The sequence below is a fragment of the Jaculus jaculus genome, chromosome 12 (genome assembly GCF_020740685.1).
Source record: "Jaculus jaculus isolate mJacJac1 chromosome 12, mJacJac1.mat.Y.cur, whole genome shotgun sequence".
Classification (NCBI taxonomy): Eukaryota; Metazoa; Chordata; class Mammalia; order Rodentia; family Dipodidae; genus Jaculus; species Jaculus jaculus.
The window spans coordinates 13,369,550-13,382,068 of NC_059113.1; the positions used below are offsets into that span (position 1 = coordinate 13,369,550).

General features: G+C 55.4%; 1 protein-coding gene across 6 annotated transcripts in view; it reads left to right on the top strand.

The window, feature by feature from the left end:
• The first annotated feature begins 898 nt into the window (after positions 1-898).
• Positions 899-12,519, top strand: part of Sorbs3 (sorbin and SH3 domain containing 3) — a 28,389-nt gene continuing 16,768 nt past the window's right edge. For 3 of the 6 annotated variants that reach the window (XM_045130843.1, XM_045130845.1, XM_045130846.1), the window contains exons 1-5: positions 899-1,044; positions 5,279-5,435; positions 5,680-5,797; positions 7,156-7,349; positions 8,458-8,521. In XM_045130843.1, coding sequence (XP_044986778.1) covers positions 938-1,044; positions 5,279-5,435; positions 5,680-5,797; positions 7,156-7,349; positions 8,458-8,521 — 640 coding nt within the window. In that variant the 5' untranslated portion in view covers positions 899-937. Of the gene's footprint in view, positions 1,045-2,580; positions 2,838-5,278; positions 5,436-5,679; positions 5,798-7,155; positions 7,350-8,457; positions 8,522-12,519 lie in introns of those variants that run through there. The other 3 variants (XM_045130847.1, XM_045130848.1, XM_045130849.1) reach the window with 3 other exon arrangements.

The following is a 12,519-nucleotide window of genomic DNA, read 5'->3' on the forward strand; positions in this document are numbered from 1 at the left end:
GGCTAATGATACCCTCAGTTGATGCCCCAGAACAGAGTGCTGGGGGGAGGGGGAATGTGCACAGGACGAGTTGGCTGCCTAGGGCAGGGTGGGGCTCCCGGTGACTGGAATCAGATAGCTAGGAAAAACAGAGCAGTTACGTAAGGGTGTTTACCCGGCTCAGGTGGTAGAGAAGGCCGAGAACAGTCCTTGGCCATGTCCGAGGTGGTCAGGCCGCATTCTGATAGGGGTGGGAGGCCCCTCAGGAGAGTGCGCAGGGGACATGCTGCCCAGAGCTGCACTATCTGGGACAACCTTACCCAGCTCGGATTTGTACACCGGGAAGCTGCCCAGCTGCGAGCCTAGCAGGAAGCGAGGAGCTGAAGCTGGGGGAGGAACCAGAAACCAGACACCTGGTCCTTGGTCCAATCTCTGAACTTTGCTACTTTTCCCCCTTAATCTTCTTTTCAAAGATTATTCAGAGATTCAAAGGAGATGTTCCCTAAATACAAGCAGAAAAGGAGGAATTGGTCAAGTTTCCTTAGTTTTTTTTTTTTCCCCATGCCCTATGGTTCTGTCCTTCTTGTATTCTGCATCCTGTGAGGCCAGCTGAGCACCACAAAACACAGAAGGCGACCAGCCAGCGCAGCGGGGCCCAGGCCCGTGTGTGGCCAGGCAGAGCTGAACAGGCTGAGGCTTTTAAAGGCTCAGCTCTGCAGTGAGGCCTCCCCACTTCCCTGCCCGCCTTCTCCAAGCCTGTTTACCGAACTCTCCATTCCCATAGAGGTGGGCCTGGTAGTCAGTCCATAGCTCCTTGCCCGTGGCTGTGCCTCCCTTGGTGAGAAACAGGAAGTTGGGACCTTTGGTAGCCCAGAGGCACCCTCTACATTAAATATTTATCTTGGAGTCCAGGTCAGAGCCCTAGAGAATAAGAGAAGCTCGCTGCTTGGTGAGGGGTATGGCCAGGATTCCTGAAGCTGGAAGATCTTCAGTTTCACCGGCTTTGGAGAACAAGGAAGAAAGTGAAAGTGATGTGGCCCTTCATAGTCCCAAGACCCCTGACAGGTGGGAAAACTCGGAACTAGGGATGTGGGTACTGCTTCTATCAGGGAGGCAAGAGGCCTGGTTCTCAGCGCGCCGTGAGTAGCCAAACTCAAGGTAGGGGCAGCACCCAGGTTACCTGCCTTCAGTGTCCCAGAAGTCCTCTGCACATTCTGCGGGCATTGGCTGTCTGTCCATCCCACCCACCCCCATCCCTTCAGCATCCCTGGAGAGCAGGCGGAGAGTCCCTGAAAGGGAACCTTAAAGGTTTTCTCACTCAGTTCAGCACCTTAGACCGCACAACACTTAGCTTCGTAAAGATGCTCAACTGGCAGACCGGAAGGCCTGCGATCCGCTTGACGCCGCTCGTGGACCCGTTTCCGTGGCCCACACCCATGGGAGTCTCTGGCATGCCTATCTCCGGAGCTGCTACCCTGTCTAAGCTTTCTGGGGAGCTTATTTCGGCGCAGCCAGGACAGCCCTCTCCCCGGACCTGGGACACGCTGAAGCCGGCCGCCGTGCGCGGCTCGGGTTTGGAAGGCGCGTGTCTCTTTTCCGTGGGGCGCGCGCGGTGGTTGGAAAACGCTGACATGCAGGGCGGTCTCGGGTCGGGGCGCCGGTTGAACACCCCGTGAGGATCCAGGCAGCACAGGCATAGCCCCATAGTGTACGACACCCCGCTGAAGTTGATCAGTTTGCTGCTTGGGTCGTTGGGGACTGGAGGATCCCAGAGGTGAGCCAAGGGTTAGAGGCACGTTCACTTTCTATAAACAGGACCTCGGCGGGGAAAGGAGTGCTTGGGGGAGGGGGAGCCGGTGGGCGGAGCTCCGCGGAAACAGCGGAAAAGCCGGGAGATCAAAACAAAGACGGTGTATGGGAACACCAAGACCCTCCTAACCTCACCCCGCCCGGGGGACCCACCCGCATCCTCTTGACTGGGGGGGGGGGGGACGGCATGCCCAGGGCACCGCCCGCTGCCTTGAGTTTGGCCTCCCTATTCTTGCACGTGCGTGTGTGCACCGCACGTCTGCCGGTGCCCGCGCGATCGTTGGCACACGTCGCCCCCAAGTGCAGAGGGCGGTGCCTTCGCTCCGCGGCCGCCGGGCCCCATGCCCCTTGGGGCGTCCTTATCTCGGTCCTCGGGCCTATCTACTGCGGGCTCCACCCGGGCCCCCGGACTCACGGGCGGGCTCGTTCCGGGTAGTCCTGCCCTCCTGTCTATCCTGGCTCCGTCGTGAACAGCTCGCTTCCCACACCCTGGAAATGTCGCTGGAAACTCTGAGCGGCCCTCGCCAGCCCGCCCACCCTCGCCCCTCCTTCCCCGACGCCGGGCTTGCGGTGGGAGCCAGGGAAGCAGCTGGGAAACTCGGCGGGCTCCCCGGGGACCCCCCGAGGGCCCCTCCCGGCGCCGCCTCCCGGGCAAGGGGCCACAGCGTCCCCGGGGCGCGCCGGCCCGAGGGCACCGCGCGAGAGAAGGGGGAAGGGCGGCAGGGAAGAGGGAGGGAAGGAGGCAGCCGCCGGCCCCTCCACTCCACCCGGGCCCACAGTCCCGAGCTGAGTCCCAAACTCCTCCCGCCGCGCCACTCTCGCGGTCGGTCCAGCCTCTCGGCGCGCCCCCCTCCTCGGCCTCCCCCTTCCTCCTTGGCCGCCCAGCCCGGCAGAGCGTCCTGACCTGGTCACGAGGGCCACCCCGGCCCACACTCTCCCCTGCCCTTCCTACCCGGGGGCCAGCCGCTGCCGCGCCTAGCAGGAGCTGGGCAGGGATGCTCCTGCCCTCCTGGGCGGCTCCAAGCTCTGCCACCTGCTCGCGGGGTAAGGTAAGTGCCGGGAAGGAGAAGGGCGGGGAAGACGAGGCGAGGCGGGACGAAAGCCCAAGGGAAGGCATGGAGCCCCTCCCCCGGGGTCCCAAACTCTTAAGGTTCTGGGAGGAGTTGTGGAGAGTTCTTCTACCCACAATTTAGAAAAGGTGGTTGGGGTGGGGGGGGGAACCTGTCCATGGGGACTTGTAGCTGGAAAAGACCTCGGAAAAGCTAAGGGCGAGGTACCCATGGTCAGCACTCAGCACTTTAGAGGGGGCTTACATGCGTGAAGGAGCTATATGAATTCTGGCAGCCCCTCGGAGCTGACCCTAACACCTTCGGTACTATGCTGCGCAGAGCACCAATTCCCTAGGACGCCTCTGTCTTCCTGGGAAAGAAGACACCTCATGTCTTCTTGCCTCAGGGCTGCCCAGAGAAAAATCAGGACCACCTACCTCCCTGCCCCATCTCAACCCTACATATTCCTGGGGGTGCAGCATTTAGAGCTGAGTGGGAGAAGTGCAGATGGGTGGGGTGGGGTGGGGGGGCAGCCAGGATCAGCAGGCCCTGAAAACAGTTGACGACGGGTGGATGTGAAACTTCCTTCCCTGCCCATCCTACAAGAGGACACCTCGCACTAAGCCGAAAGGGCGGGACGGGGACATTAGGGAAGGAAGGCTTGTCAGCTGATGGGTACAACTGCTCATACCCAGCCAGCAACTTGGCCTCAAGCCATGAGCAGAACAGAGAGCAGCGGCCTACTACCACTAGCCTCCCCAGACCTCCTGTTGGTCCACCTTGGCCTGCCTCGTTTTCCCAACCGGGGAGGCCAAACAGAGGGGAAAAGCGGGGGAACCGGGGTGTGTCTGTCTGTTTGGCTTTTGGTTGAGAGCTCTAATGAAATCCAGCTGGTAAGCTGCCCTCCTCCAGCCTCAACCTCCTTCTCCCCACCCCCAGTCAGGGGTTAGTCAGGAAAGGCTGGGTCCTCAATAGACTGCTCAGATGTCAGAAGGAATCCCCACAAAAACGCAGAACAGAGGATTCTGCTCTTAGCCTTTATTTCCTTGCCAGCAGCCCCCGCCCCAACCCCAAGCCCTCTGAGCAGGAAGTGGGTTCAGGAGACAAGGAACCTAAGTCCTCCGTTATACCTTCATCCCCTCCGGTCCCCACAACGCTCACGCTGTTCATGTGACTGCCCCACAGAACACACCCCACCTGCCGTTCAGCTGACACCCTTCTCATCACCCCCCATGCTGCCCACGTGATATGCCCTGGCATCCCCAGCCGTCATATTCATAGCACCATGGGTACATTGCGCCACACACAGAGCACATCTCCTGAGGCATCTGGTGTCCGTGCCCGGAGCCCCCACAGACTCCACGCACAGGCAGTGCAGGTCTGCTGCGACCCATGCGGAAGGTTGTAGAAGTTGGGTCCCCTGAGGCCCGATCCAGCGACAAAAATGAGGAGGCGCAGACTCTGCACCACAGCTCTCTAGGACCAAAGTCCACAACCTCTCTTCGCCCTTTGGCACCTGACTCTGACCTCCCTCCCCCTTGCTCACCTCCATCTCCCGGATGCCCAGATCTGCCTCCTGCTGACCTCAACTCTGTGTGAGGCAAAAGAAACTGCTGGCCATGCCGCTGGCCAGAGAGGGCCCTCCCTGCAAAACAGCCTGCAGGTGGAAGAAAGTGTGTGAGTGGGAATGTGCGCATGATGCAAGACAGTAGCCATGGTTACTGGGCACCACCCTGGGGAAAGTTACTATGCTGTCACCCACCTCTTCTCCCTCCACCCACCTGGTATCAGCTCCTGAGCTCAGCTCATTGGGTCTGGTCTATGCGGGAGGCCAGCTGAGCAGCCCACATTCCTCTTAGCCCAGAAGGAGCGGCTCCCTGCCTGAAAATGCCCGCTACACTCCCCTTGGCCTTGGTAGGGATGAGGGCACTGCTGGCTTTGTCCCAATGGCCAACAGACATTGGCTTCGCTGTTAGCTGCCCTTGTACCTGTGAGCCGGCAGATGCTGCCCAGGGCCTGGGGAGACAGGGACATGGAAACAAAGTTTCCATGCCAGCTGCCCCAGTGCCCCTGAGCCTTCCCTCTGGGGGAGCTGACTGTCGTGGCACAGAGAATCCCACATGGAGTATTCAGGAAGCTGCAGGCCCACTCCTGGCCATCCTTCCCTCCCCCTCCTTCATATGGGGCCTCCCCTCCCCCACTCCCACCCGGAGCTCCTGCCCCGGGCTTAACAAGCAACCCATTGTGCCTCTGGGCGTCTGCACAGGCAGCCTGCGGGCGGGTGCCCAGAGCAGCCTGTTTCCTGGGTCCTTAAGCTCCCACCCTGCTGACCACAGCCCCCCTCCCACAGCCAGCCTTCCTCTCCCAACCTGTGGCTTGAGCCAAGAGAGCCGAGGCAGTGCGGCTCAGCAGGCTTTCCCTTCCTTCCTCCCTCCCTGCAGAGGACACGCAGAGGAGCCGCTGGCCCGGCCCGTGCCCGCCAGCCCTGACCCAAGCATGCAAGGCCCGCCCTGCAACCTCCCTGCCGGGCTCAGCCTGGATGACTTTATCCCTAGCCACCTCCGGACCCACGTGGGGTCACCCTCTCGGGGGACGCGGGTGAGTGGACGGCAAGAAGGCTGCACCTGTAGGCCAGCAGTTGGTAGGGGTACCGGCAGGCCAGGTGGGGGAGCAAGCAGTCTTGAAGAGATTAGGACTGCAGGGGGTCTGAAGAAAGCTCTGTGGATTTCCCTGAAGGACAGGCTGTGGGCTGTGGGCTGTGGGCTGTGCCCTGGCAGTGCCCCCTTCCTACTTTTGTGGAGTCTCTGGGCCCTGAGCTGCTGCTCCTGGCCCCTCCCCCCAGGTGCCTGTGATCCGGAATGGTGGCTCCAACACCCTTAATTTCCAGTTCCATGACCCCGCACCCAGGACTGTGTGCAATGGCTACACCCCACCCAGGAGGGAAGCTTCCCAGCACCCAGGTAGGTCTGCTCAGGAAGACCTGTTCTAGGAGCCCCTTGGGGGAGGTGAGGAGCCCAAGCCCTCTGTGCCAAGCCACCTGGTACCAATTGTTCTAGGAAAGAGTAGCAAGGGGGAGCAGGGTTTTCAAGGCTATGACAAGGTCCCCAGGGGCCTGGGAACTCGACTCAGAGCCTCTGTCTGGGAGAATCTGCTGACCCTGAGAAAGAAACCTCGGATAAAGCGCAGGCAGACACAGCCCATCCCGCCCTCCTGCCAGAGGGAGCGTGCAGGAGCCACGGGGCCTCGGGGTCAAGGACACGCTGCCAGGCTTGGATACAAGTGGTGGGGAGTGTTGGCTAAAGAAGGGGTGGGTACTGAGCCCCCCTCAGACCCTTGGCTCTCATGTGGCGCAGCAGGAGGAGATTTGAGTAGGCAGCTTGAAAGGCTGTCAGCCGGCTCCCAGGGTCCCTGAGATCCTGAGAATTTTTGGGTGCAGGCCAGCCCTGAAAGAGGTGGCAAACCTTTCTTAAACATTCCCCAAAGGCAGACGCTGTGTAAAGGACTGTGCGGTAGGGTTTAACAAGTAATTAGCGAATGCTTACAGCAGGGAGACACTGCAAGGACATCTCACAAAACCTAACTTGATTCAATCCCTCCACATCCTGACAGAGTCAGGTTCAACTGTGGGCATCTTCCCAGCGAAAAGCCAGAGTCTCAGAGCTGTTTGGGAGCCAAAGCTGCACTCAGATTCACACCACTGGACATGAGGCTCAGCAGAGCTTATGTCCTTATACTAGCTTTCTGGGGCTTAAAGGTTTTGGGAGAGTTGGGGACACAGCAGTGCCTGGGAGTGGAGTTTCTGACCTCACCAGGAGCCTCATATGTGCTGAGCACAATGACACATGCGGAAAGGCGCTGCACTTTTGCTTGCAATTACCCTTACTTCATCCAAGTCGAAGCTGAGGTAGCAAGAGGGCGGATGACGTGCCTAGAGTCACACAGCAGAAGGTGGCAGAGCTACGGTCTAAATTTCCATCTGTCCTCAGAGTCTTTGTTGCCACGTCCGAGCCGGGGTAGCCCCAGTATTCTCTGTACAAGTCCTGATTCCCAGCCACCATTCTGCAAATTCTTAGGTCAGGTCCAAGGAAGCAGAAGGGGATGGGCACAGATTTCTCGACAAAATCCGTTTGGAATTTGTGCAATGGACAAGCGGAAGCCCTGAGGTGCTGCGCGGGATGGGGTTGGTGAAGTCAGTGTCATCCAGTCAAACAAACAAGGAGATGTTGAAACTTTGTACCCACAGGCATCGATGTCCTAATCAAGGTCAGCTGGGGGGACCCTGCCTTTGGCTAATGCTCTCCTATACCCTCATCCACAGACCCCACATGGTATCAGACCTGGCCAGGCCCTGGGAGCCGGCCCTCTGCAAACCTGAAACCCCCTGCCTCCCAGCATGCCCAGAACTGGTCAGCCACCTGGACCAAGGACAACAGGCGTCGGGACAAGCGATGGGTGAAGTACGAGGGAATCGGGCCCGTGGATGAGAGCGGCATGCCCATTGCCCCCAGATCTGTGAGTCCAGGGCTGGGAGTCACAGACAGAGGGGGACCAGGGACCCACATTGATCTCTAGTTCTATGAGTTAAATCAGTGTGGGACATAAAAAGGCTGTACCCACATCATCCCAGATTAAGCAGGAATTCTACCATGATGGGTCTCAGGGTATCATGAACTCCACAAAGTATGGGTGTGTGTGAGTCACCCAAATGGGTATGGGATGCATGTCTAGAATTCCCAACAGGATCTCAAAGGCAGAGACCTACTGCTGTAAAGACTGAACCTTGCAGGGACCCCCTTTTAGTTTTGAATCCCAAGGGTCAAGTATGGCACTCACAGAATAGATTCCAGATGGCTGGCTGGATGAGGGAGGCCTGACAGAGAATGCCTCACACTGTGGCAGGCAGGGAAGGATCTGGAAGTCCACCCAGAACTGCCACACCCCACCCTTCTTCCATCGCCTTGGTGTCTTGGGCCAGCCACAGTTCCTCATGGTCATGTGTCCCTTCCAGCCTCTGGGGCTGTTTTGAGACTCTAATGAGGAGGGTGATGTGAAAGTGTGAAATGCCCTCTCACCCTTACAGGGCTACTTTTTTTATTTTCCTTATGTAAAAGGACAGGCTCTTTCTCTATGCTCTAGACACGCAGCAAGGCAAAAAAGATGTCAACCGTCTCACGTCTCACAACGGAGGGTGATTGTTGGGCACGCTGATGGAGTCCTTCCATGTGTCCTAGTCATACGTGACACCCCGCAAGAAGTTATTGTCACATCAAGGCACCACAGAAAGTCTGGGGATGTTACTTCACTGGTAGAGGGCTGGCCTTGCATGCACAAAGCTGGGCTTGACACCCAGCACTGCAAAACGTGGTTGTGCTGGGGCACGCCTGTCATCCCAGGACTTGGGGGTGGGGGGGTTAGGGCATCAGAAGTTCAAAGTCATGGAAGCCAGCCTGGACTGTGTGAGACCCCATCTCAAAGAAGAAAAGGCATCCCCAGTCCCTGTAGCCACCTACGGGAGTCTCAAGGGTTCCCAGGAAAAGGTCTCATTGAGGACAACTTTTCTGGTTTAATATTAGGAAGGAGGGGTGAGCAGGGAGGGCTGACTTTCACTTTCTGATCTCAGAGTGTTGACAGCCCCAGAGACTGGTATCGGAGAATGTTCCAGCAGATTCACCGGAAAATGCCAGGTTAGACACCCTTCCGGGGCCCTCTCTTCCAGAATAAACCCCAGCGTCTGCAGATTGAAGAGGGAGGGGCAGGAAAGGGGATTTGACTGCTCATGGGATGCTTCTCTGTCTCCCTCCTAGGCTCCAGGGTGAGTGGTCCCTAAAACAGGCCAAAGAAAGGAGCTCTTGCTCGCTCTCTCTCTCATAGACATTTGCGACTGTATTCCTAGCACTCAGGAGGCAGAGGCAGGAGGACTGCAAGTTTGAGGCCAGTTTGGGCCATATAGTGAGCTCCTGAATCAAATCAGGAAAGAGGGATTGGAAAGATTGCCCAGTGGTTAAAGGCACTTGTTTGTGAAGCCTGCCATTCTGGGTTTGTTTCCCCAGTGCCCACGTAAAGACAGATGCAAAGTGGCACACACACCTGGAGTTTGTTTGCAGTGGCAGGAGGCCTTGGTGCCGTTCTCTTTCTCTCCCCTTGCAAATAAATAAAAATAAAAATTTAAAAAAAAACAAAAGAAAGAAGGAAGGAAGGAAGGCCTTCCTGTGTACCCCACCCCATGCTTGGGTCCACAATGGCCTCCAGAGAGTATTCTGAAGTGGGCAGTGACCAGCTGCTGTCCCCTAATGTCCTCTGAGGGTCTAGGGGAGTGCATACAATCCTTCTGACTTTCCTGTCAGGCTACACTGCCACCGGTCTTGGCCATTCCTGGTTGTGAAGCATTGGTGTCTTCCACAGCCCCAAACGCACCCAACCCTGAGTGCCTCTGAGCTGCTTACAAGGTGACCACCCCCGGGGCGGGTCCTTGCCCCTCGCTCCACCACGCTCGGTATGCTGAGCACTGTTCTGGGCGCAAGGGTACATGGAGATGCCCAGCAAACAGACGAGCCTTCAGAGTGGCACAGGGTGGGAAGGTGGAGGGAGAAAACTAAAGAAAATGGGGAGTGGCTATTGTGGTGAGGCTGCAACTTCACTCACCCAGCAAGGTGAGGGACACCCCTGCAAAGTGTCCCCTTGACGGGGCCCAGGGAGAGGAGGAGGTCGCACTGGGAGAGGCCCTTCCACAAGAGATCCAAAGACCCAGCAGGCCAAGCACAGCTAGCCAGCAGGTCTTGGACCAGCCAGCAGGTCTTGGGCTGCAGTGACAGGAGGGGCATGCAGTCAGAGAGGTCATGGGTCAGGTCACATAGGGCCTTGGGGCCCATTATGAAGAACTGAGTTTTTACTATGCAAGAAACCAGGAGTCCCTGGGTGATTCTGAGCAGAGCAGCGACAAGGTCTGACAGCAATGGCTGGAAAGGCTCCTGTGCTCCCAGGTGCAGAAGAACATAGAAGAGAAGGGGGCGGGGGGCTTGATAAGGCTGGGAGAAAAAGGTCACCATAGAAACTCTACACACAGCTGTGACACAGACCACAGCATTATCAGTGACTAGAGGGATGGGTGAGGATTCCAGAGGTGTTCCAGACAGTCACTGGGATTTTTTTTTTTTTTTTTTTTTTAGCTCTTGCTCTAGCCCAGGCTGACCTAGAATTCACCATGTAGTCTCAGGCTGGCCTCGAACTCACTGTGATCCTCCTACCTCTGCCCAAATGCTGGCATTAAAGGTGTACACCACCATGCCCGGGGATCACTGTGATGTACTGATGGACTGGACATAGTATGAAACAGAGGCATCAAGGAAGGACTTAAACCGAGAAAGTTCATGTATGGAATGGCCATTTGTGTTTGCTTGGTTTTGTTTTATTGAGGTAGGGTCTCGCTCTAGCTCAGGCTGACTTGGAATTCACTATGTAGTTTCAGGGTGGCCTCAAATTCACAGTGATCCTCCTACCTTGGCCTCCTGAGTGCTGGGATTAAAGACATGCACTACTATGCCCTGCCTGCTTTTTTTAAAATTTAAAATTTAAAATTTTTGAATTTAAAATTTATGAAAAGAGAGAGTGTGGGCATGCCAGGACTTCCTGCCCCTGCAAACGAACTCCAGATGTGTGTGCCCCCTTGTGCATGTGGCTAATGTGGGTCCTGGGGAATCAAATCCACTGGGTCATTTGGCTTTGCAGGCAAATGCCTTAACCGCAAAGCCATCCCTCCAGCCCCCTTAGTCACTATTTTTTTGTACAGGGTTTCATATAGCCCAGGCTAGCCTTGAACTCCCCATCCTCCTGCTTCAGTCTCATGACTGCTGGGCTTACAGGAGTGTGCCTGGCTTTAAAGCGGTCATTTTTGGAGACAGAGAAGACTGCTGGGGAAGCAGATTTAAGAGGCATTCAGTTTTAGATCCATGCGACATCCAAGTGGAGATGCCATTATCTACTTCAGATGGCAGCTGGATATCCCAGATTTGTTCAGGGTCCAAGCTACAGATGGGAATACTGGACCCAGTCAAAAGAGATATGTTTACTTCATGTTAGCCAGGTCATTCTAATTTATAACCAAAGTCACTAATGATGAGAAGAGAGAGATTGTTAACCCCCAGTATCCAAAAAGGGATTCCAGGGTCTGGAGAGATGGCTTAGTGGTTAAGGCACTTGCCTGTGAAGCCTAAAGACCCAGGTTCAGTTCCCCAAGACCCACATAAGCCAGATGCACAAAGTGGCGTGTGCATCTGGAATTTGTTTGCAGTGGCTGGACTCCCTGACACTCCCGTCTCTACTCCAACTCTCTGCCTTTCTCTCTCTCTATCTCTCAGATAATAAAATAAAAATTTTTTAAAGGGCAGAAGGAACTCTAAAACAGATACTGGAAGCCCAACAAGCACAAGTCCCTTGGTTTCTTTTTTAAATTTTTTTTGTTTATTTTTATTTATTTATTTGAAAGTGACAGAGAGAGAAAGAGGCAGATATATATATAGAGAGAGAATGGGTGCGCCAGGGCCTCCAGCCACTGCAAATGAACTCCAGATGCATGCGCCCCCTTGTGCATCTGGCTAACGTGGGTCCTGGGGAATCGAGCCTTGAACCAGGGTCCTTAGGCTTCACAGGCAAACGCTTAACCGCTAAGCCAGCTCTACAGCCCTAAATATTTTTTGTTTATTTTTATTTATGTATTTGAAAGTGACACAGAGAGAAAGAGACAGAGAGAGAGAGAGAGAGAATGGGCGAGCACAAGTCCCTTGTATGAAACGGCACCGAGCCGGAAGCTTGCCCTCACTACTCAATGGGGCTGATTTGAATTCCTGATGAAATGGTGTCTCAAACGGGGGAGATGGCTCAGTGGGTTAGGTGCATGCTGGGACCAGAGTTAAGTCCCCAGCACCTACGTAAATGCCCAGTGGATATGGGGGCCCTCTTACAATCCCGGCACTCCATAGGTGGAAATAAATAGGATCCCCTGGGCAGGCTGTCTAGCTAGACTAGCTGAATTAGCATCTTTTGGATTCATGTGAGAGATTTGTTTTAATAAGTGAGGAGGAGAGCAATTGAGGAAGACACCAGTGTCCACCTCTGCCTTCACACACATGCATGAGCACGCCCACACACACATGATCACATAAATACAAATGCATGGACACCACATATGCAAAACTGCTCTAAGAGCACATCTTTAATCCCAGCACTTGGGAGGCAGAGGAGGATTACCATGACTTCAAGGCCACCCTGAGACTACATAGTGAATCCCAGGTCAGCCTGGGCTAGAGCGAGACCCTACCTTGGAAAACAAAACAACAAAAAAGACTGTTTTAAGACACAGGTATATAGGTGTGTTGGATCGTTCCTGTAAGTTTACTACTTTGGAGGCTGAAGCAAGAGAATAGCCATGAGTTCCAGGCCAGCCATGGCTACAGTGGGTGGCCCTGTGTCCACAGTAGTAATAGTAATAATAAAGACCAACAAGCAAAAAAAGAAAAAGCAACTAGAAAAACAACAAAAATGTAAGCACAGAAAAAGGCTCAGCCACTAAAGGCAAATTTCAAGCAAAGCCTGCTGGCCCAGCTTCAACTCCACAACGTTGACATAAAGCCAGATGCAAGAAGTGGTGCTGTGAACATCTGGTGTTCATTTGCACTCATGAGAGACC